General features: G+C 43.1%; 2 protein-coding genes and 6 non-coding genes across 8 annotated transcripts in view; 1 reads left to right on the plus strand and 7 right to left on the minus strand.

Moving 5' to 3' along the window:
* Positions 1 to 13,649, minus strand: part of LOC137912516 (F-BAR and double SH3 domains protein 2-like) — a 31,955-nt gene extending 18,306 nt beyond the window's left edge. Inside the window, exons 1-6 of the mRNA XM_068756667.1 lie at positions 13,441 to 13,649; positions 10,840 to 10,937; positions 4,139 to 4,184; positions 1,157 to 1,236; positions 587 to 731; positions 307 to 440 (exon numbers count right to left, since the gene is read on the minus strand). Coding sequence (XP_068612768.1) covers positions 307 to 440; positions 587 to 731; positions 1,157 to 1,236; positions 4,139 to 4,184; positions 10,840 to 10,937; positions 13,441 to 13,461 — 524 coding nt within the window. The 5' untranslated portion in view covers positions 13,462 to 13,649. The remainder of the gene's footprint in view (positions 1 to 306; positions 441 to 586; positions 732 to 1,156; positions 1,237 to 4,138; positions 4,185 to 10,839; positions 10,938 to 13,440) is intronic.
* Positions 5,972 to 6,044, plus strand: trnam-cau (transfer RNA methionine (anticodon CAU)). Its single transcript has one exon. It is a non-coding gene; the product is annotated as a tRNA-Met (tRNA).
* Positions 7,134 to 7,207, minus strand: trnat-agu (transfer RNA threonine (anticodon AGU)). The gene has a single exon. It is a non-coding gene; the product is annotated as a tRNA-Thr (tRNA).
* Positions 7,512 to 7,585, minus strand: trnat-agu (transfer RNA threonine (anticodon AGU)). Its single transcript has one exon. It is a non-coding gene; the product is annotated as a tRNA-Thr (tRNA).
* Positions 8,567 to 8,640, minus strand: trnat-cgu (transfer RNA threonine (anticodon CGU)). Its single transcript has one exon. It is a non-coding gene; the product is annotated as a tRNA-Thr (tRNA).
* Positions 13,650 to 16,417: 2,768 nt separating the features above from the next.
* Positions 16,418 to 23,061, minus strand: LOC137912529 (tumor necrosis factor receptor superfamily member 19L-like). Its single transcript, XM_068756683.1, has 10 exons — positions 23,020 to 23,061; positions 22,822 to 22,914; positions 22,528 to 22,712; positions 21,276 to 21,328; positions 20,899 to 21,153; positions 18,955 to 19,035; positions 18,750 to 18,828; positions 17,353 to 17,739; positions 16,849 to 16,977; positions 16,418 to 16,532 (listed from the first exon to the last, which is right to left on the minus strand). Exons 1-10 carry the CDS (start codon positions 23,059 to 23,061, stop codon positions 16,529 to 16,531), a joined length of 1,308 nt encoding a protein of 435 aa, XP_068612784.1. The 3' UTR covers positions 16,418 to 16,528.
* Positions 21,681 to 21,754, minus strand: trnat-agu (transfer RNA threonine (anticodon AGU)). The gene has a single exon. It is a non-coding gene; the product is annotated as a tRNA-Thr (tRNA).
* trnat-agu (transfer RNA threonine (anticodon AGU)) lies at positions 22,152 to 22,225 on the minus strand. The gene has a single exon. It is a non-coding gene; the product is annotated as a tRNA-Thr (tRNA).
* Positions 23,062 to 24,639: the final 1,578 nt, after the last annotated feature.

Raw genomic sequence — 24,639 nt, forward strand, 5'->3', positions numbered from 1 at the left:
GATTAATCTTTCCTCGTCCACCTTATCTTACTTTGCGAAGGCGTTACAGGGCTTATCAGTCTAACAAAGCGATAAAACTGAATTCATGTTGCTATGGATATCTTGAAATGATGGGAAATTACGCATTCATCAGTGACCGCCGTTTGAACCTGGAGCCAAGACTGGTCAAAGTCTTCTTCTGTTGCCTTTTGCCAGGCTAATCACTGCTGCCTTGTGTGTTTAGACTTAAGTCTAAAGTTGCTTTCGTCCTAGCATTTTCATTTGTCCACACATCATGTGAAAAACAAACTGTCACATCGAACTCACTTGGCCTCGATGTCAGCCTTTTCCCGTACAGCGTGGGCAACCTGCTCACAGTCGTAGTATTTTTTCTTGGCTTTCGCCAACTCTTTCACTGACTCCAAAAGCTCTGCTTGAATGCCACCCAACTGATCTATAGACTGTGGAGAGAAAAACAATGGAGCATGTTAGAGAAACAGGCCGACATGAGTCATGTTAGCTACCATTTAATGACAGGATGCTGCAGAGAAAGAGAAAGAACAAACACAGCTTCAGGAAACTATGACTAACTCATAAATGTGCTCACTTTTTTGAGTTGCTGCTCCTTGTACAGTCGAACAGTCTTTGCAGACTCCGAAACTTGGCTTTTGTAGTTGTCACATACATTGAGCCTGGACTGGCTAACTTGCACTGTACCTTCTAAGTAGGACCTCCACACTGCATAGACATTCCTAGAAGGAGAAAAAGAGTCAAATTACTCAATGGTGGCTGTCTTGTAATTTGAAAGCATGAGATTTAGAAGAGCGAATGGCAACATTTTTCAAATCCTCACACCACCGAGTCGTTTTTATTGTGAGCCTGACAAACCGCGTGTTCTAGAAGAAATGCCGCAAGAACCAAACAAAAACCAAACTAGCACTTTCAAAATGAATGTTAATGTAACACTTGGCTTGATAAATTCCCAGGATTTAGAGTTTTGTTTTGTTTTATTACCTACGTAAATAATGACATACATGTTGTATTATACATGTACCGGTAGTAAAAGCAATGGTATGTTTTTTGGAGCAACCACGCAGGGTGTAAGATTTGGCTTTCTTTATGATAAATGTGGCTGCGTACCTCTATATATCATATATATACATGTACACACACACACCTGTAGTCTGTTCTCTGGTCATCAGCGTTAATTCCGGGCCAGTCTCTCTTCAGGTATTGGCTCGCTAACTTCTGTAGAGCCTAAAAGCACAAGTGTAGAAATGAGACACTGATCATCGTCTGTCGAAGTTTGTACTTTGTCAACATTTAAGCAAGGAAATCACAAGAATATATTACCGGTACATGAAGTTCTGTTTTGTCAAAAAATGTCTTTATCATTATACCATAGTATGAATAATTGCACTTACCGGTATACTATGACTCCATATCAGATGGAATATTGTAATCCTAACATTTTACGATGACGATAGTTGCTCAATGAAAGCGCAACGCATGTGCAATGCAGTTCACATGTGCCCTGATTTAGAGCAGAAGATAAACGGTTTCCACGGCACTTTGCTCTCAGCGTTTGATGTGCAGCGCTCTTAAGAGAATGCTGTAGTTCTGCTAAAAGGTCATCCTTACATAACAAACTTTCTTGACACACATAAGGCTACCAAATGTTACGAACTATTTTATTTTTGAAAAGCTACATGTTTGGGTGACCGGAGCCCAAATGCTGTTCGTTTTCACGATAAAATGGAACAGCTGCAATAGTAAAAATGAATCACTCTTGTGAGTGTGAGCAGAAAGCAGACGGCTGTAAGGACGGGTAACCTAAATCCTCTGGACTGGGTCACTGTGTCAGTAGTGGGAACTACTCTGCCCCTGTGAGTCTTTGGTTGAGAGTGTTTATTTATCAAATACTGCATTAAAAAGTCAAATATTTCCCTCTAATCTGTAGTAGAGTGAAAGAATAAAGTTGACAGTGGATGCTCTCAACTGTCAGGAAACTGGACACACACTCTTTACAGTCCACACCTCAGCTGCTCGTCCTCAGACACACACTCACTGACCAGCGATATAAGATCAGAGCTTTTTCCGGAAGCCGATTCACTCTGAACGCTGCTAGTGGGAGTTATGCTTGAGTCGATGGTGACATCATACGACATTGTTGGGAAACACAAAAGCGCTCAATGTGATGCTACATTATTGTTTTACTTTCCATCCCTGTGTCCCCCGCTCCTCTCTAACACTTCCCAGCTCCAGTCTTTTTATAGGACATCTCATCCCTCCATCCTCCTTTCTTTGCTGTCATCGCTTGACAGCCACCTGAACGGCACATTGCTATGGCAACCTCTCAGCCCTTCCTGTGTGGTCTGGGTAAAATGGGGCTGGTCCCTAAGATGCATAAACAGCAAAACAAGACACATGCGCATGCATACATCCTGTTTTGATGACTTGTATGGCAAACAGAAAGCCCAGACAGCAATATCCGGATTTAAATGTGTGTGTGTGTGTGTGTGTGTGTGTGTGCGTGTAAGAGAGAGTGAGAGAGAAATGGAAATAAATGCTAAATAGCATGAATTTGAAGCATTTCGGTTAATAAGCTCACAGTCTAGGATTATTTCCATCATTTTTAAATCTCTTTGGTGACAACTACATCCTGGTATTTTTGAATTGCATATGTCCATGGGATATACTACAAATAAAGTTTAAGTTTAAGCTGGAACATTGCTGTTTATAAGCCTGAAAGGTAACTTCTGTGGCATGGCATTCACTGTCGACCTGCTGTTTCAATTTGCACAACCATAATTTGTCCAGGCATGTCTCAGCGGTCTAAACAATAGCAACCAATTATTATTGAGTCAAATCAAAATCCTAATTTACAATTCTTCATGCCGCCTCCACCTATTCATTCATGACCGTTCTCTACCTGCAACAGCTCCACAGTCACCTTGATTCATCAGCTTCCTGTTTACTCTCAGTCTTCCACTCACTCACGTTGTCCGACCTCCAGTCACATTCCATCTTCTGTCTCTTTCTCATGACTACATGCCATGTAGCTTCCTTTTCAACCAGCTTATGGCCTCCTCAATCAATGCTTTCTCCCACTATCTCTCTATCTACCTCCGTCCCGTTTTTGCACTTCTCTGTCTCAAGCATCTGCCTTGTTTGTACATGTGTGTTGTGTTCAGACTGGGTTACAGGGAATAAACACCGAGGCTGATCCACACGTGAGAGTGCATGAGAGGCGTGCAGAAGAGCACCGACGCACAACCGCGATGGGTCGGCCTTTTTGGGCAGCACAGCAAAGTGTGACCCCAGCCTGAAACTATTTCAGTAATGCTCGCTGTGGGAGGGAAAAGGCAAATAGCGAACTCTGGCAAACTCGCAAGCATACAGAAAATCTTTGCGCTTTTGACTGACAGTTGGGAAATTCTTAAAAGTTTGGATATCTGGACTGAGAGAGAGAGAGAGAAAGGAAATGACAAGAGTTCCACCTCTCCACTAGCTGTGTTGCTCTTTCTCTGTCAGCCCGCTGCAATATCTCTCAGGCTCAGTTTCTATTTTGTTCGCTAGCCCTCCTCTCACTTTCTCCTCATCTGTCCCTCTGTGTGACTTGCTGGATTTCTGTCTGCATCTCTGAGAGGGGCCACCGAGTGAGCGTCACATGACGAGCTGCGTGTCTCTTGGAAACGGAGACCAGTGGCGAGGCCGAATGAGCTGTCATAAAATGTTTTCAGGATACGAGTCAAGAATTAAATACTGAAGATGCTGCAACACACAAACATACACACACACACACACACACACGTGTGAATGACACCTAAAAATTATGAGGGGGATGCATTGGGTGGGGGTGGGGGGTTGCTAAGCAACCTGTATTTCTAAGGTGAACATGACAACACAGAGGAAGAATGGTAAGCAAGACAAGGGAGATAGCGAGTATCTGAAACCAGAGGAGTTGACCGCAGGAAACTAGCTTTTAATTATTCAAACCACACGCATTTGCTTTTCATTAAATTGAGAAATTGTGGTGCTGAGAGAATTTCTCATCGCGTCTACATGGCCATGGGAGATGTGCATGAGAATAAAGCTTAAGATGAGCAATACAACAAAAATGAGACACTATGAGTAAACATTCGTCAGTCGGTCTCACCTGTGCATAGTCCCTCTCCAGCTGTCCCTTCTTCATACTGTAGCTCCTACAGAGAAAGAAAGACACAGAGATGGGTTACATTTCTTGAATAATGTTATGCAAATTAAAGAGAGCAAGAAGAATAGCAACAATAAAAATAAATTAAAAACATATTTTTATTCATAGTTTCTGTAGTTAGAGTGCGTGAAACAATGTTAGGGCTGCACAGACACCTCCAGGGTGAACTCTATGACCTCAGCATAACGCAATTTAAGAAATTACGCTGTATTTCTGTCTTTTAATTGACCAATCGTTCTTTCTAAAAATGAAAATAAAACAATTCCCAGCTGTGACCCACAAAACACGCAAACATCTGTGAACTTTCCCCTCGCCCACTCTGCATCACACAACATCCTGACAACAGAGACAGAGGAAGGCTCTTATCACAGCTCAGGAATGTGCAGATTGAAAAACATAACATTAAGCATAAAGTTGCACACAGAGATGAATGTATTTGCACCGTTTGCTACATGAACAAAGCGGTATGCGCACTAGGAATAACCGCACCAAGGAACAAAAGGTTTACGCTCATAAACATACATATACTGTCCATAAATCTACTATTCAACAAGCTGTTTATGAATGACTCCTACTAAAGCTGTGTCGGAACGCTAAGAAACGTCTCTTCTGAAATTAAATGTATTGTTACTCAGCCTGTTTGCTGATACTTATACGACACGATTACTGTAACACTTGAATGACGAGATGACTGTGACTGTTTCTGATGCTATTTATGACAACGCATTATTGAATGGGGGAGGTTTTTTTTATGTCCCCTCTCAGTCACAGACACTGGTCCCAATGAGATTACACAAAGGACAGCGGTTGAAATGAAAAAAAAATGAAAGTCAGAACAACCATGCAATGCCCGTTGAGGGTTAAAGATATCCTTTTTGTTCGTATTTGTTCACACTGCGGATGATATCATGCCACTTTTACCTCGTTGTCCCACACACACATTGAGGTGTTACCAGTTGAGCGGTGACGAGTCGACATGTTAACACTGTGCAAAACGGTGCACCAGAAGAAATGACAGCTTTATGAACACTGACAGTAGAAAGAGGAAAAATATGTGTGTATGTAAATATAAAGAGCAAAGTGGCGGCTGAGAGAAAATAGTTAACATTTGTTTGGACTATTTAAGTTGTCTAAATGTAAAAAGAAACCTGCAATTAATATATATATATACCACAAAATGAAAACAAAGAAAAGTAATGTTGAAGCTGGGTGTTAAATTATCTTATCTTTCCTCAGGATAGTTTGACTTTTTATTAAGTTAAAATGATATATTACTGTAAAACCACATGTAAGATGCTTGCCCCATGGCCTAAGGGTATATCTGCATGCAATCGTTACTTTCATGCTTTTTTTTTTTGATTATAGAACTAACCTTAATTTTTATATTCCATGTGAGGAAACAGTGACAATACAGCCGCAGGAAACAGTGTGGGAAGACACAGAAAGGAGGATAGCACTTAATGTAAGTGTAGATAGCATAATTACTGGCAAATCTCTCAATGCTAATTACTGCCCAGAAAAGTAAGGCAGTCCTTCTGTTTTTCTTGTGTGTGTTAAACCTGCTGTGGTTGATCTGTTTTCTAAAACAGAGTCTCCCTTAGACATGTGGATTTGGTAACTAAAACAAAAATCCTAGTGGAAAAGGTGCGTGCAAAATGCAATGCACTAACTGCAGTGGCCAACAGCCTGCTGCAAGTGACTAAAGCATGTGCTTTACTCCACCCCCCCCCTGACTGTAAGTACTCGTGCCGTCCCTCCAAACAGTTTGCATCGCGGGCCTCGTTGGCGCAGTAGGCAGCGCGTCAGTCTCATAATCTGAAGGTCGTGAGTTCGAGCCTCACACGGGGCAGGTGTTTTGTTCTGCTGTTTTACAGCGGAGGGTGAGTTCGAAGGTTTGTTGCTCCAAGAGCCGGGAAACAGCATTCTGTTAATGCAGGAAGTAAATATATACCGTATTGGAATTCGGGCCTCACACGGGGCAGCAGTTTTAGAATGTCTTGGAAAATCAATATGGTCATAAAACAAAGGATCCATTGACTAAAAACGACTGCACATTCTATCTAGGTAGTGACCCTAACTCTAATCTCTGACCATTAAAGCTCTCCTTTCTCGTGTTGATTGGCTGATTTGTGCTCTGTGACAAACTAACTTGGAGCAGTGACAGTTTGCATTCTTCATGTCGGAATGCAGTACAATTCCCTGACCAACGCAGCGCTCTTAAACACGGAATATCCATCCATCTGGAGCCAATCTCAGCTAGCTACGAGAGGCGGGGTATAATCCATGCACACTAACACGCACAGACAATCGACAGACAATTTGGTGTTACCTATTCACCAAAGCTGCATTATTTCATAGGTGGGAGGAAGCCAGAGAACCCAGAGAGAACAAACGCAGACAAGGGGAGAACATACTCCAAACAGAGAAGGAATCAAGCCCGTACCTTTTTGCTGTGTGGCAACAGCGCTATACACTGCATCATGTGCCGCCCAGCATGGAATAAATAGTGATCAATTTGTTTCATAGGATAATTATAATTTATACATATACAAAGATTGTCTAAACTAATCCCCTGCACATTCTTTCAATTTTGAAGAGATCATTTAAACCACAGGGCCGCATCTTGGGTGAGATAGTGGGAAAGCATTATGCTGGAAACCACTGTGAGATGATGCATCAGGTAGAGTTTATTTCATTACGTCATTTTTAAAAAGCATTTACTGTAAATATTTACCATTATCTCTGCCAGGAAAGCTGAAGATGCCCTGAGTTTTAGTTGAACCGGCATTTTTCATGGGAAAGCTTATGAACTTATGACAATTATTCCACATATAGGTTGGATAAGGAGCATGCGAGTTCATGGAATCCTCCGAGTTTATCCCAGTGACAGGGTTCAAAATTCGTCCCTCGGCCTCCTTATCTGCCCTCTCCACTATAAAGGCGCTGCTGGGATTTGAACCCAGGATCTCCTGTTTACTAGACAGGTGCTTTAACCAGCTAAGCCACAGCACCTGCCATGGCAGAGCACACCATAGATCAAACTACACCCAGTATGTTAACTGTGTTTCTGCAACTGTTTCGTTATTCATTGGTTTCTTCGGTGAAAAAAGGGATGCTTAAAATGTATTTCTTTTATCGTACCTTTATCCTTCAGGTTTTCTTAATTTGCACTTTATACAAAAAATAAAGTAGTCTATCTCCAAAATGAATTTCTGCAAAGGTAGAGAATGGCTTGATGAAAGGTAAGATACTTATTTTTCCTTGGTGGATATATACACAATTCACTCTTAAGAGTTGGAGCTCTCGTCACGAGAAGAGGCACTGCTGGGACTCGAACCCAGGATCTCCTGTTTACTAGACAGGCGCTTTAACCAACTAAGCCGCAGTGCCTGAGGCAAGACGCAACACCTGACACAAGGCCCTGACAATGGATGTGGGTCCAAAGAATATGAACCAATTCCTAGCGATCGATCGGATCTTACGCTCACTCAAGACACAAATTTCCCGGTGGGATCAATAAAGTATTCTGATATACGTGCTCTCTTGAGTACAACTTGATTCACAAATATCAGAAGTGGTTCATTTTCACCCTTACATTGCAATGCAGAAAAGGCACTGCTGGGATTTGAACCCAGGATCCCGTTTACTTCACAAACGCTTCAACCAACTAAACCCCAGCACCCCTAAGGATCCTGCAAGAATCGCCGTCACCCGACATCAACCAGCATGTGACAATTTGGATGAAGTCACTCAGCAGCCAGTCGATCCCACTGCCGTCAGCCTGCATGATAATCAGGACGATATCTCTGCAGGAAACCGGAAAGCACACAGTGCATGCAAAGAAGGGCTGAAATAATGAGGGAAGCCAATAGACGGATCATAAACTGATTGCTTGAAGCATTGACATTCTGCTTGTTAATGTCTTTCATTTGTTTTGCTGAGCTTCTCTGGTTACAATATAAATCCTCTGATGTAGAGATCTTGAGCATTCCAACCAAATCAAATACGAAATCCCAACCAAGTCCTTCCCAGTGATTTCAGTGTGCTCAGTGTGTTTTAAATTACCGTAAGTTGAAGTTGAGTGTGTAGGGTGACAAGTTCTCTGTGAAACAGATACTACCATTTACCATATATGCCGCATGGGGCAGAGATATTGGCTTCATGCTGTTTGCACATGGACAAAGCCCATCTGTAAGACTTGCCTACAAACTGGAAGTATCCAACAAAAACAGAAGAAGCTGTTGAATCTACAAACATAACCATGAATGACTGTTGCTTTGGTCAGAAAGAGTTCTTCATACGAACTTTCTGCAGTCTAAAAAAACCCACTGGAGATTCACTCTTAAGAGTTGGAGCTCTGATCACAAGAAAAGGCACTGCTGGGATTTGAACCCAGGATCTCCTGTTTACGAGACAGGCGCTTTAACCAACTAAGCCACAGCACCTGACTGAAGGCCGACAAATTACGGATGGAGGTCGAAAGAATCTGAACTAATTCTGAACAAAAGAATCACATCTACAGACATTATTTTCCTTTCTGTTCCAGAAGGATGGCGTTACATAATGGCCAGAACCTTCTTTCTAGTGTCTGTCTGTGTGTGTGAGTGTGCGTGTGTGCGTGCACGTCGGTATAGAGCTTGCTTCCGTATGGCTGTGCATTTCTGTCATTGGTTGGATTACAAAGTAAAGGCTGCGGAAGCAGATATAAGAGTATGAGGGATTTAGCTGGATTGAGGACACAAAGTTTACTCTCTGGGTTCACCAACTCATCAACAATCCTCTCCCCAAAAGACTAGTCCAACTACAATGCTCTTCTGAAAGATGAGTTAGGCTGGCCTCTCTCTTTTTATTCCTTTCCTCCAGTCGCATAGGTTAATATGCTACAGCTGCCAACTTGTGTATGTGAATGTGTGTTCGAGGCAGTGCATTAATTAAAGCCACCCGGTGGATTAAAATGTAAAAAATTGACTGTAAGCTCTTTGCAGGCAAATGCATATCAGTAAATAGCTTGCATGTTTCATTAGATAGGTGCGCGGCTTGCCGCTCCTGAATTGTGCAGCTGTTTTCAAGGTCTGCAAGTCAAGAATGGTAGGGCTTAGTTTCAGTTTTGTTAGCGTATTTTGATGTAGCATTGCTGTTAACCAACTAGCAAGCTTATGACTGTGCTCCATATGTTTTCTGGCAAACTGTAGTTGAAAATATTTGCATTCTGACCTGAATCGAAAGGGGTCAATAATTGCATTGCGTTGCTAACAATGGAGCTAGGCCAGTTAGAAACACACTTGTTACACGGGCCAGAGTAAAGCGTATCAATAAATGTATTGGTGATACTGAGGGCTGGATCAAAAAGATAAGAACACACACACACACACACACACACACACACACACACATATACTATGCATACATCATTCACTTGTATAGGCAGTAGTGAAATCCGTTGTCAGGTTAGCCAGCTGCTGCCAATTAGCACCTGAGTTACAGCTCTGCTGAGAAGCTTTAGACATCAGCAGCGGTGAAAGTTAAAGTTGCTCTGAACAGCCATCCTGCCTCTGATGAGAATTATAGAGAACCCCAACTGTTCTGATCTTTTACGACAAACTGAGAAAAAAAAAAAGTCTGAGCCACATCACAGACAAAAACACCCGGTGTCTTGCTCAAGGACACATCTATGTGGCAGAGCCCTTACAGCCTCTGATGCTTGAGCGCAAGCCTTCCAATAAAAAATAAAAACCTGCCCCCATAATCACTGCACCTCCCTGCTGCTTGTGCTTTTACCACCACCGGAATACCTCATCAAAAGTAATCACAGAATATTAAGAGGCTGGTGGAGCACACAAGAAAACAGTGCAGGAAGCAACCTTCAAAAAATTAGGATGACACAGACAATGCAAGTGTCTTTAGCTGGTCATGTGTAGCTCCATCACTAACTGACTGAAAGGACAAGCAGGGGGTGGGGTTGCATATGTCGAAGTGGTTCTCTCTTTACTTTCTATGAACTTTGCTTAATGTCCAAGACCCAGAAGCAACAAGGCACTCTGTTCTTAAATAACTGGTGCTGCCCACGGGATTGAGAGGGGGGGGGGGGGGGGGGGCAGGATTGAGAGGGAAGTATCGGTGAGAGAAGGGTGAAGCAGTGAAATTATAAACCCAGATTAAGACAGGGATGGAGGCAGGGAAGCCAAAAGTATTATGGAGTTTGCTCTCATAAATAATCAATGCTTAGCCAACACAGAAAATAAGCGCATGTAAAGGAAGTGGGGTCAAATCCAAAAGGATTTGCCAGACTCGCACATGACACGAGTAAACAAGAGAGAGAGAGAGAGAGAGAGAGAGAGAGGAAGACAGAAACGGTCGTTGAGCAAGAGGACTGGAGCAGGAAATTCCTTTGTCATATTTCGACCCTTTGTCCTTGCCAAAATACTGGAATATGACAATATTCCGCCTCCTCATTTCCTTTCACATGCTACTCCGCCTCTCATTAGTTGAATCCTTTTTTTTCTCCTTCCTGTGCACAGCAGTGTCCATCTGTGTGCAGTGTGCACATTACAGTCAGCAATGATGACAGTTGGTGAATGTACTATTCGGTTCTTTTGCAGTGGATGGGCGTTTGTAGCACGTGTGTGATGCAGACGTGTTCATACCTCATGTCTTCCAGCAGGTCGCATTCGGTCTGATGTTTAAAGTGCAGTCTTGTCAACTGCTCTGTGTGCGTGTTTTTCAGCTCCTGTGCCACTTTGACCTGGAGAAAATATAAAGAAATGTTTTTCATCCATCTGTTGTGCACAGATTTCTTTTTGTTATCCTTTCATATCGAGAACACAAACTAGATACCACTGGAGAGTTAGTTTTATAGTGGAGCTAAAATATTTACTTTAAATACCTCTACCTGTCTCTCAGACATGGACATAAATGGCCACCACTTGTTAAGCCAAGTGCAGAATGAAAATATTAGAAATAAGACATCAATATGATAAAGTAATATTGTTTTGTTGGACTTCCTCTAAAATGTGTTTTCTTAGAAAATGTGAGTGGGCGTAGGGCTGAAGGATATTAGGACATTTAACCAGCCACATGCAGGGCGTTATTCATGTGCAGTTTCACAAAGTTTCAAAACATCTCTCCTCTCTTCCTTCCTACTTCTGCCACCGTTGGTTCAGTCCTCTGCCACCACTCCCAATTTCTGTTTTCAATGTGTGACTCAGACGCAGAAAAAAACACTTGTGTTAACAAATTATGTGCCGCTGCCATTTCTGACAACGTTAAAATGCATTCTCAATCTATCCGGTGAAAGATAAACAGACTTTTCCTGTCAAGTGTTTTTGGGAAGAAAAGCTTTTTCTTTTCTGGCCAAGAAACAAAAAAGCATTGGAAAAACTCTTCTTTTTCTCATTTTGTATGATACATTTACACGACAGGTCTACTGTGACTTAAAGAACTCTAGGTTTATTACAGCAATCGCATTTTTGAACATTTTTATACGTCAGATATGCCTCTGACCAGCATCCCTAATGATTTAACAGTGCCCATCCTGCTGCAATTTCTAAACTACCGGTAACTCTTTCTAAACAGAGCTATTCATGTCTCCCGGGAAAATTTATACATTTTGTAAGATTGTACCATTGAAAATACCAAGGGAGATTTGAAAAAGGTGGTTTCACTACATTTGCCAGTAACATTACACAACTGGTGACCTATGTCCATGAGGAATGGGCAAAGCTTCCACAGGAGCACCGCCAGAAGCCGGTGTCTGGGATGCATCATGTCTGCAGCAGGGGAAAAACAGCAAAAGGGTTTCTTCAAGAAATTATTCACCCCGTTTGCACGGGGTGAATAATTTGGGATTGTAATAGTCAATAAAAGTATATCATTTTGTGTTATATTTAGGAGGGATAGTCCCTGTTAAATTGAAACCTGTAAACTGTTTTCATTTGATTTGGTTAGTTAAAACAGCTGATCAATAGTGTATTTTGCCAATACACCTTACAATGCAATGGAAATAATTTCACGTCTAATTGCAACTGTGTTCTTTAAACGTTGTTAGCAGCCGATTTTGGGTTTATGCGAGCCAAAACGAGATCAGTCTGTGAGCAGATGTGCTGAGACAGAAAAAAAAAAAAAAACACTGAATGTGACACTGAGAGAAAAATCCTGAGTATCTAACAGCCAAGTTACAAACACTGAGGCTGTGTGGCTGGAGGTTGAGTGTGCCAGCCGCACCGGCAAGTGGGCAACACATCCAGCATCTCACAAACTCCGTTTCATTTGTGAAAGTGCTTTCACAGGAACTGACAGCAGACAAATGTACTCTTATAACATTAATACAGTCATAATGGTGGGTTTGATGACACGACCAGACTTCACTGATGAAAAAAAAAATACCTGTTCTAGTGTGTTTCTCTTTGTGTTCTACAGACGTGACACGACACGTTCAGGGCCAGCCTGCGTGTGTGGAAAGCCACAGCAGAAATGGCACTGTGGGAAGATGTGCTAATTAAGAGAAAACTGTGCAGAGGTTCACAGCAGGCTAATTGGCTCTCATGCATCTATTTCAGGACAACACGCACGCACACACACACGCACACACAGCCACAGGGATCTGTGGTCCTTTTCTCAGCCCTTTGCTGAATCAATGATAAGCCTGTATCGGACCAGGCTCTGCCAGCATGTCTCTCCTCGCCGTGAGAGTTGAGCTTCTGTGGGCTCAGGCTGATGTGAGCAGCCGTGGGCAGACCGGATTCACCGGAAGGTCTTCCCTTCATACGTGAAGCTTCGCAGCGACCACCGTCACATATTTACGGTTTATCAATTAGCAACACGACACCGGTGCTAATTCTGCCGACGTTTTTATTTTTCAGGCTAAAAATGTTGCTGCCATAACTTAACAAATAATATCCTATATCGCTTGTGTTTAAGTTGGAGTTAAAGGTATTATTGGATAATGTCTCATGTTAGCACACCTAGCATCTTGGAGCTAACGCTGTTTGACGTCTGACGGCTCGCCCATGTAAGGCTGGACAGATGCGTTAATGTCAATAGGTTACTCACTAACCGAGCTAGCAAGTGTTGCTAGCGTTAGCTAGCGAAGGGCTTTTCTTTTTTTTCACAATTCATTTTCGTGAGGCTCAGCAATAGACTCGCTGCGTTCGGCTGGTAAATCCACTGCTACGGTTATAACATTGTTCTCCGCCTGTCATTGTTAGTACAGTCCGACTAAAACATAACGGACCCTGGGAATCACTCACCTTCCTCGGCGGCGGCTGCATTTTGGAGTATTGACATGAATGGTATTCCCCTTGTGATAAAAAAAAAAAAAAATAGGAAATCCGAATCAGCCTGGGACTATTAGTTTTGTTTCCTCAAAAAAAAAAAAAAAAAAATCCTCCCCTCAAGACGGACAGGGAGGAAAGACGAGAGTTAAATTTGTACTCCGGCGGCCATGACTGATGATAAATGGCCGGTTTACACAGCGGAAAGTGAAGCTACGGTGAGACTGAGCGCTGTTGTGTTTGTGTGCTGTTGAAGCAGGAGAGCAGACGGACGGAGGTAAACGCAGAGGGAGGGGGGGCGCGGGGGGGGGGGGGGGGGTATGAACGGGGAACCCCTTCAGCAACGAAGCTCATTGGCTCCCCCAAGTGTTGAAGAAGAGAACAGCAGGGAAAACGAGGCGCAGAACCTTTTCTCTCTCCAGCATGTCCTAGTCGAGTGTCGACCGTAATCTCGAACTACACCTCTGCAAAGGTGTTTCAAACACGGCTCGGGCGGATGGAAGCTCCAAATAGGAGTGTTTATTCCTGGAGTATCAGGTTTATCCGAGCTCCTCCAGCTCGCTCGAAGAGAAACGCCTCACGCCGACAGGAGGCTGCGTCCTGCAGACCTGCATAGCAACAAGAAACCGCAGTCGATCAAGGAAAAGTCGATCGCGTGCAAAGACTGAAAGCAGCATGCTTTTTATATAAGAAAGAAAGAACGAATGAATTAACGCATTTCATTCAATTAATCACACATGCCTATCTAAACATTGTCAAGACAAACACCTCCAACTTCACACACGTTTTGTGTCACTCTCTCTCTCTTTTAAAGGGACCTTCAAAGAGGAGTTCTACATGATTAGTGATCGATTATCTTTAGATACATTTTTCTGAACCAAAATTTGACTGTCCCACCTCAGAGTCAGTAAATCAACTCCAAACTGTTTGTTTAAGTGTGTCCCTTTCTCCATTGTGATAAGTTCTTCTCCTTTTGGCTGTATATGGTGAAGATACGTGGACGTCGTGAGGGAGGACACGAGGGTGGCTGGTGTTGGGGAGGACGATGCAAAGGACATGGTGAAGTGGAGAAGGCTGATTTGCTGCTGCGACCCCTGACGGGTCAAGCTGATCGTATACAGTAGTAGCAGACCCGTGGAGCTCTGACCCTCTTCCTCTCCTCGAGTGTGATGGCGTATTTCAGAATGTTGCTCTTTTTTTTCTTACTCATGTGGATGGTCAAAATAATCAGCTTTGATTGTTGCTGTCATGATCAGCAGCCACTAATAAGAATAAACCAAAATGGAAGGAAGTGTAGCAGCGATGCAATGAGCAGCACATCCTGTCCTTTCTAGGAAATAATCAGGAGCACAGGACGGCCTCCCATGGTTTATGAAATGGGCTCAGTTTCTTTAAACCAACCTTAAAACCTCAGCAGCTTTTAGACTAAAACTATTCCTATCCAACATCTGAATTATGCAAATACCATGTATTCTCAGAGGAGAGGGGCAAGGCACTGGTTATAACGCAGAGTTATAGTTTATTATATGGAAGGAGCAACTGTTTTATTTCAGGTAAGATTAGCACAGCAAGTGTCGCTAAAACACCTGGTAACTTTGCTGGCTTTGACAATATTTGATTTTTTTTTTTATTCTATGCAATGAACCAGGACAACCACTAGGGGGCTCTATTGCGTCACACACAAGACACATTTGAAAGACCTTCAAATTCAATTGTTAACAAGAAGCACGGCAAGAAAGACAATATTTTAATTGCACGTTTACTTTATTTTAAGAATAAAAAGGTTACACAGAAAAAAATACACAATATAGATGCAATCTGAAAACTTGATGAGATGAAATTATTGCTTCTGTTTCCTTGAGAATGTGATAAAATAATGTCAATAACAGTAAAAAAAAGAAAAGAAAATGAATTAGAAAACACAAATCAAATGAAAGCATTTGCCTGAGGCAGTCAATAAATATCCAGATCTCCAGGCATGATGTCATATTCCATGAAACAATGTACAAGAACATAGGAAATGAGGAGCTGAATATAACCATCTATAACTAAAGTGCACTCTTAAAACCAACAGGGATATAAACAAAAGCCAAATGACCTGCATGACTTTGAAGCGTCGCAACCACTAAGCCTCCACAGCTACGGCTTTATTTAATTAAATAGTACAAAATGAGCTTGTGTGTGTGTGGTCAGGATTTAAACGTTTATGGTCAAAATAACAAATCTCGGACAGTAGAAATGAAAGAAATTACTGAAATGTTGCTCTAAATTGTAGAAAACCATGTAGGCCACTAAGATGTTGATTTGAACTCCGCATGTTGGTGTGACAGAGCCTACAGGTTTTAGATTGACGGATGGCAAATGCCACTCAATGATCCTGTGTCTTCATCCTGCCCTGAATCAGTCTGTCTTTCATACTAGATGCTCCTATTATAAAACGCAAGTGTGGTCCATTTGTGTACCAATATTTACATATTTACATTTATTTACATGTTTTATTCTACAAAAGTGTTCTACATGTTCCCTTCGGGACCCAAATGACAGTTGTAGCCTCTAACAGCCACTGGGATGCAGTGCTGCAATGCCCTGGGGATGCATTTTGGCCCCTGATCAAATACTTGGCCCAAGACTAATTGCAATTTATTTCCAAAAGTGTTGCCTATTCTTTTTGTGGGTTGGTACATATCACTGATGCTGAATGAATGATTCCCAAAAGAACTTCTTCTGTTAAAACTAAATGTAACAGCTCACTTTGAGATCTATATGTGAGCGGAAGAAGCACAGCTAGATCAGTAAAGTTGAGAAACAACTTTAAAAGGTTTGCTAATATGTTGCGCCATAATACTTAATGTAGAGTTAAACTTCTATTATGGCGCATCTAATACATTTCAATCACAATTTTCATGAATAAAAAAGTTCTAATCCTCCTTATCACCTCAACAGGAGCTACTTCTTCCTGCAGGAGATGGCTCGTGTGGTAAGTCGCCCAGAAATGCCGACTGTCACGCTGTCAGTTAATGATGAGGTCATCGTCAGCGAGGTAACGTTATTGTACACCATCTCTTCACCTGAAAGAGGGAGTCAAAATGTCAGGGAGGTGACTGTGCATGTTCGTCATTAACTTAACAATGAACCCAACAGATGCTTCTGACAATAGCAAAGGACCTTGTGACGACTATAATGCTGAGTCAGAGTTTTGTCCCATGTGTATTAGTAGACTAGAGGAAAAAGAAGATTCTCAAGTCCTAATTCCTTTCAGAGGAACTCATCCCATTGACCAATCGTACCGTTTCCCAGAGAAACACACTATGTCATTTACGGTTTGGTAGAAATATGCTAAAATATATCTACAGTGAGAGGAGGCATGCCTGAGACTGGTTGTACCTCCTGATGCCAGGTGATGAAGAGGAGTAGAAGGGTTTCCCCCCAAACAGGGAGTGTCGTTTCTCCTGAGATGATGTCTTGGTCTCTCGAATGATGGGCTTCTGCTCTGGGATCTGAGCGACTTGAAATCTGACAGATGTACAAGAGATATGATTACTGTAACGTACAGACAAGATGACGGTTATATCGCTGCCGCTGTTACACGTATGTTACAAAAAAGGTCTTTGAGAAATGATTGATCAGTTAATGAGCAATGCCTGAAGTTTAACTTGTAACCATGGAAATAAAATAAGCGAAATTAGAAATTAGAAATCCGAAAATAGCAGAAGGGACTATTTAAATCTGAACTGAAACTCAAATAAATTAAGGAGAAATAGCAGAGATATGAAATGTGGTGGAACAGAAGTAAAAAAAACCCAAAAAAAAACCTTACAATTCTGCCAAAAAGCAATAAAAAAGTAATAATGAGTTTTAGTCTGTCTGTCAGCGGCCACAATGACTCACCGTCCGACAGACAACACCGTCAGCTCTCCCTCCTTCCCCTCCTTCGCTTCACTCTCGCCTCCTTTTTCAGGTACAGTATTTGGCACAGCCTCTTGTGAACGGTCGTCGTCGACAAACACCCGTCCCAGCAGAGGTCGCTTCTGCAGGTCGGGGGATGTGTCCAGCGAGGGCAGGATGAAGGGCTGGGGGGGCTTCTTCAGGGGGTCTTTCAGGGCGTCCAGGGGAGGTATGAGGACAGGGGGCCACTTTCTCTGGGCGCAGCGGGTGCAGCGGTAGCCGTGTTTGGGGGCCAGGCCGGACAGGCCGGAGATAGTGTGGAGGTGGGACTGATGGGGGCACATCCTGGGGAGGGAGCGGAATGTGGAGAGAGGAGACAGCATCGGGAACCTGGTCGGAAGAGAAGGGGAAGAAACAGATGCTTGTTTTAAAAGTCAAGAAATGGAATTTTCCTGAAAATATAAGCACTGAAAACTCTGATAACTTCCACATCACTGGAACAAATAAATGAATGTTTCCTGGCAGCTGCATAAAATGTAAGGTCTGCACTCTCTGCCCGGGGCTCTTTGCTGATTTTTCTTTCCATTGTTCTTCTGTGCAGCGGAAGGCAGAACAAAAGCGCTGAATGCAGCGGTGCCCCTGTGTTTAACTGCTCCGTGGGCGACCTGCAGGAACCCCTGAACGCCCCATCACACATGCACGATTCCAGATTTCTGAGCGCATCAAGCGTGTGTGAGAATGTTTCGTGAATCTAGAGCTCATGTTGCCAGAGGCCCCTGATGCATGCAGGATTACAGTACATCCTATTACTGTCACGCCAAATTGTATGAAAAGATAAACTTGAGTGATTCTGTGGGGGGGGGGGGGGGGGGGGAAGCTGGGTGAGTAATTCGACGTGTAAAGATGACAAATGACTTTCCCCATGCCACTGGAGCTCAGGACACCGTTGAGAGCCGGCCGGCCGAGCAACGGTTGACGACAGGATGCATAAAGCAGGACGTTTCTGGATTTGGTAGATTAACATGAGACTGCTCAAGCGATCCTATTGGCCACAAGCTTGCAACCACAGTTAAACCGCAACTACATTCGTATGACTTCAAGCGGTGCGACAGCCAGTGATCTTAGGAACAAACAGAGTGTTTCAGCCTCGTGACCGAAGAGGCAGCGGCCACCAGTGTGTCAGACATTCACCTCAAGCCTGTGGGAGTGAGTCACTCCAGAGAGGAAACAGCCTGAAGTGATCTGACAAAGCGATCTAATCTCTTTGTTTCAAATGTGTGTGAAAAAATTGTCAGTCACATTTTGGTAAATGTCAAATTTAACACAAGTTATAAAATAATTGAATGCTATTTTAATTTGTGTAGTTTTTGTGTGTGTGTGTGTTTGTGACATATTCGTACTTGATTGACGACCTTTTGCTGACGGCCATCTGTTTGCTCTCGTACTCCAACAGCAGTTCCTCTAGTGCAGCAGCATTTTCTGAAACACACACACACACACACACACACGATTAATATTGACCGACAGAGATATTTGGTATGGTTTGATATTTCTCGACCGCATGAGAATCTGCCAGAGAACATATCACTGTTGCTCAACACCCACCTTTCTTCTCAGATATGAGACGAACCAGAACGCTGATGGTGTCTTCATTCAGGTCCTCAGATATGTAGGGACAGCTGTTACCTGAGGTAGAGGACAGAAAGGGACTCTTTATCAGCTACGTTTGTATTTGCATACATATACTGTATAACACAAATACAAAATGACACCACTTGCATAAGGTATGTGTAATCCAAATATATAATAGCAAACACCTATCATATAATACTGATTATTAATATTTGAATATTGTGACAAGGTCGCATAATGACAACTCAGCCGTTTCCATGACAACTAAGACCAATGAAGTGCATATGTCCTTCAATCGAGTATAAATAAAGCGTCGGCACTATCAGCAGATTGGATTCGTTATAAATATCCATTGCGACGGCTTCGATGGCCGCTGTCAGACAAAGGCCAGAGGGAGCACGGCTCACACGCTCCATGTCACTGCTAGGATATCGTGCCCCAGTGCATGATGGGACTGATAAGGATGGACGCGGATGACTGAACAGCAAAGAATAGATATGCCTCCATGGCAACACTTTGGCCATCCCATAATAGCACAGCACAGTGTTCAAGAGTGAAATTGTGAAATGTGACGGTGCATATGTCTGCCCTTCTTACACAAGTAGTGTCCGGCTGTCGTAAAGGCCGTGGCAATAGCTCTGTCTCCTCAGCGACTGTTGCTAAGCAATGAAAACGTCATTCATTTCACCGTGTTTCACAATGTTCATCTGCTTGCATGTGTTCTGCGTTCCAGACTCGGACACTTGAACACGCCAGACGTTCATTTTGCCGTCAGAGGACTCTCACTTGGTCCCGCTTGACTTGACTTTGGAGCTGTGGAGTTGAACAACCCAAATGCAGCAGTCCTCCAGAGGTACCGTGGGTGAAACCAGCTCTGTCCTCATGACAGAATGAGCTTCATGCTGCATAAACACAACGTTGAAGACTTGACTCCAACGCAAAACGTTTTTTTTCCCCTTTCCCTCTCTGTTTACCCCTCCGGTTTCTCTGCTTCTTTACTCCATGATAAGTCAAACGCTTCTCCGTTTGCAGCTCTGAACAGTCAACCCTCAGGGTTTGATTTTTTATTTTTTTGCCTTGCCATGCTAACCTTGGCCTTGCTGCAATGCAATCCCTGTGGGTGTTTTCCCCTGAACGGAGATGATGAGAGAACGGCTGGGGTAAGAAGAACTTCAGCAGAGACACTGCTGTATTAATAGTTCAGCAACACGAGGGTGAACGAGCCGGTTAGATACATTTTCCTTCTTTACTTCACAATCTTTCTGACCGGCGGTGCCCAAGACTTTTCTCCCAAAGAAAACCCAGAAGATAAGAGAAGAGACAAAGAAGGAGAAAGACAGACAAGGCCAGGCGTAAACCTTGAGCTGATGGCCTGATTGAATTATTGAATTGGCTGGGAAAGGAGAGATAGATGCATGGCGTCATGTTCAGGTCAGGAGCGCCGGGGTGGATATCAGATGAACAGAGAGCTAAAGAGGCCGGGCTGGAGTGCTGGGAGTTTCCCTTTCCGTGCCGAGACGTCTTAAGTGTCACAACAAAATGCTCAGAGAGGAAGAGAGCCGAGGCAACGCTGCAAACGAAACAAAATGACCACTGACGGCAATGCTGCTGCTTTGGCTTTGAAAGTGAAATAGATGAGTAGGACAGGAAAAGTTTCAATTGTTGTCGTATTGCAAGGCCTTTCATATTGAAACGGCATTTTCTCCTCATGAAACAGAGGCAACGGTGCCGTCTTTCATGACGTCCACGGAGCCTTTCAGCGGATCTGCTAGTCCGGGACCCCTCTGGCCATCTCTAAATCCACTCCACGGGCTTCGCGACCGCGCCTGGGTGACGCAACAGAAACCCTTCGTCTTTTGCTAAGCAAAAGGATATTTCCGCTTTTCACAAACTAAAAATGTTTTTCTCTTCTCCTACCTTCTTTCCGAGGTGTGGCGGTCTCTTCATCCCCTCCTTCCTTGTCAGCAGAGCAACGGTATCCCTTTTTCTTCAAGATGTTGCAGATGAGGATACCCAACAACCCCATCACGCAGAAAATGGGCACCAAAGCGAACACGGCATACTCCGCCGTCTTCTCCTCGCCGCTGCGTACCGCCGTGCCATTGGCGGGCCGGACTGCACCATCGGATGGACCGTTAGCCACAGAACGCACCGCTCTGGAATGCACAGATTCTGCAAGTATGGAGAAGGAGGAGAATGAACATGAACAAAAAGTGTTTGTCAGTTCATTGGTGGGCAAAAAAGCATGTTAAGTGAAACACACGTTCAGAAACTCTCTGCAGGATCAGGCTTACTTTTAACACATGGACTTTGGGTGGCAGATTCGTGATTGGCAGTGGAGAGAAAGCTGCAAATGGAAAAAAGAAGGAGGAGAAACAACCATCATTAAAGTGACGGAGGGAGAGAGAAAAAAAGAGACCATAGAATGAAAGAATGAATCCGTATTTTCTAGCCTGGGGGTTATTTCCTTGGTTGTTTGATCTTGGTTGGTTGTGGTACATGATATCATGCCTCTGTGTGTGCAAATATCAGGGAGTCGTTTAGAACAAATAAAGGTGTATCACAAGGTATACAGGGAAGCCCTCTGGGTGTCAAGCCAACGGTTTCATCCTGTAGAGAGCCGTTACGTCGGTCAATGACAAATACAACTAGAAAAGCAGATTATTTCCCCACTACATCAGATCAAGGGTTACCCTAAAAGGCACTGCTGGGATTTGAACCCAGGATCTCCTGTTTACTAGACAGGCGCTTTTACCAACTGAGCCACAGCGCCTGATACTGCGTGGACCAACAGGCCACTGGAATCTAACAGTGTAGCCCTGCATGTCCAGCTAAATTAAGGATTTAAAAAACGGGACAGACTTCATACCTGTGCCAATGGATGTGAGTGAAGTTAGAATCCGGTAGTGACTAGCTGGTACACTAGTATCACCACGACACGGGTAACAGTACACTATGTATAACAGGAAGGTTATCAGATATTTTTACCAAAAGTTATACAAAACCAGCATTTCCCCTTCTTTTTATGCCAAAGCTGGTGAATTTAAGACACTTTTTCCACATATAGGTTGGATAAGGAGCATGTGAGTATATGGAATCCTCCGAGTTTATTCCAGTTACAAGGGTCAAAATCCATCCCTCAGCCTCCTTATCTCCTCTCTCCACTAGAAAGGCACTGCTGGGATTTGAACCCAGGATCTCCTGTTTACTAGACAGGCGCCTTAACCAGCTAAGCCACAGCACCTCCTACAGCAGAGCACACCATAGATCAAACTACACCCAGTATGTTAACTGTGTTGCTGCAACTGTTCTGTGAAAATAGTGATGTTTAAAATTGATTACATTTGTCCTACATCAGTCCAAAATACAGACTCTTAACTTATTATAAAAAGCAATAACCTGCAAATATTTGGAGATCATCAAGATCCGTTCGTAACTCTTTGAGTTGTCTTGCTGAAAGACAGACAAATAAACCAATGCCGGCAGAAACATAACCTCATCGCGGAGAAAAATATATAAAGGGAGTGTCAAGATGCTCCTCCTTACCCAGGCAGACACTCCCCACAGACGGCATCAGAGGTGGCAGTACCGGGGGTCGCGACCCCACGACTGAGGTTCTGACAGGAGGCATGTGGATGACAAAGTTCAGCGTCAAAAGCCTCTGAAAAGCTCCCAGCTGGACACGATCTGCATTGCACTCCCTCTGTTGGATTTGGGCTCTTCCCACATGCCTGGGAATAAAGACAACATTTCCAAACTCAGTGAAGAGAATAAATAGTAGTAATGTCTGAATTATTTTTGCATCAAAATCAATCTATGAGTGACAGCTTATTGTCTGACCGTCGAGGGCTCCTGGCCAGCAGGACATTGTAGACACACACACCCCTCTCTGCTCGGACACTGAACTGCTGCAGTCCAACCACAGGCTAGCATCTGGAAAACACACACACACACACACACACAAGTGCATGAAACAGGGGAAATCTGCAATAAATTAGATTCATGATGATGTAGTGGAACACAAACACACACATTTACCATGAGAAGGATGAGAGCTGTGCAGCAAAGGTGGTTCCTCATCTTCCTCAATGTATTCTTCTATGTACATATGATCTAAAGGAGAGCAGAGCCAAAGGGTTTCAAAATTCATTTTGAATCAACCTTCAAAATGTGATGTGTTTTAAAGCGCACGAAAATCACCCTCATCAACTCAGCTCAGTACAGTTGTCACAAAACCGACAGATCATTTAAGTGCGAGGAACTTTTCCCAGTCGGCGCTGGATGACATATCAAGAGTGACACGACAAAACCAAAGATGCTGAAACAGCAAAAACACCCGAGTCATTTTCCTGACTTATCCAGAGCAGAGTGGCCCAGGTGTCAATGCCGTAAATAACATTTAAAGTGAATCAGGTCCTTTTTATAGAGCGGGCTGAATCAACCAGGGATCCTCTCAGGCTATATTTGTGTCATTGTCACACACGCACACACGCACACACACACACACACACATACACACTCACAAACACAACAACAACAACAACATGACACCCTTAATCTCCAGCTTCAAACTCATCAGTCTATCCGACACTCGATTCACCTCTAGAACACTCTGCACAAACTCTTCCTTCAAGATAACCCCTCCTTTCCACTCCTCTTTCCATCTCCTCTGTTATAAAAGGATGACAATAAAGGAGGTGCGGGGGAAAGAAGACATGATCGAAAGCAATAAAAATGGAAGATGGAGGCAGACATTATGAGGCAAGACAGTGAAAGAAAAAAGGAACACGAGAGAGAACGTGACAGGAGAAAGATAGAATATTTACCCCAGACTTGCAGCTGACTGACCCTGTTGCCTTGGCAACTCAATGTGGATGCTGCGCAAACAGCGACAAATGCTGACTCAAGATGAAACTGCTCTAACTTTCTGACAGCCTTTTGAAATAAAATAAACCACTGATAAAAGTTTGTATTCAGCGCTCCTGTGGGAAGCTACCAAAAAAAAAAGAATGAAAAGACCTCACAGAGAAGCAAAGTCAAGTCTGGACTGCAACTGAAGGAAGAAGAGGAACTCAAAACTCAAAGGAGTCTGCTGAATGCAGATTTCAGGGCACCTGCCAGCATCTTATATGGTCGGCCTGACCACAGACACACCCCTGATATCCTTAACACATGCCCTACCTATCAGAACTACATGTGCATGTCTGTGTGTGCGTGGATGCACCATCTTCACTTTTTACAGCGCAGCAAAACATGTTTTGAACAATAGTTGAGACCCAAATCAACACTTCTCTGATCTAGAGCAATTTGTTCTACACACACACATAAATATATGTTACTGTCACTAACATTTGCTCTTCCTTGAATATCTAAGGCAGTACAATGCAATATTTTGATTAATGCAGCTCAATTATTAATGATTCTAATAAATAATAAAAAGCATCACAAATAATAAAAACTAAATCTTAAGCGCTAATGTATCATATTTTCTGGAGGGGATGCTGTAATGATATTTATTTTTCATTATATACTTTCTCTTACATAAAACTTTAGGTACATGCTCATTTGAAGTCTTTTTACAGTGTAGATTTAATACTTACTTACACATTAAGTTATAGAGCAAGACAAGACACGCTTCGTAAGGAGAGAATGTTAATT

This window comes from Brachionichthys hirsutus, unplaced genomic scaffold (genome assembly GCF_040956055.1).
Source record: "Brachionichthys hirsutus isolate HB-005 unplaced genomic scaffold, CSIRO-AGI_Bhir_v1 contig_976, whole genome shotgun sequence".
Lineage (NCBI taxonomy): Eukaryota > Metazoa > Chordata > Actinopteri > Lophiiformes > Brachionichthyidae > Brachionichthys > Brachionichthys hirsutus.

Bases quoted from the DNA above. Each gene is read 5' to 3' on its own strand.
- LOC137912529 (XM_068756683.1), bottom strand. From the start codon at position 23,061: ATGAGGAACCACCTTTGCTGCACAGCTCTCATCCTTCTCATG. The intron at 22,915-23,019 runs GTAAATGTGTGT...TGTGTTTTCCAG, and splicing joins CAGCTCTCATCCTTCTCATG to ATGCTAGCCTGTGGTTGGAC. The intron at 21,329-22,527 runs GTAAGGAGGAGC...TTCCATTTGCAG, and splicing joins TGTGGGGAGTGTCTGCCTGG to CTTTCTCTCCACTGCCAATC.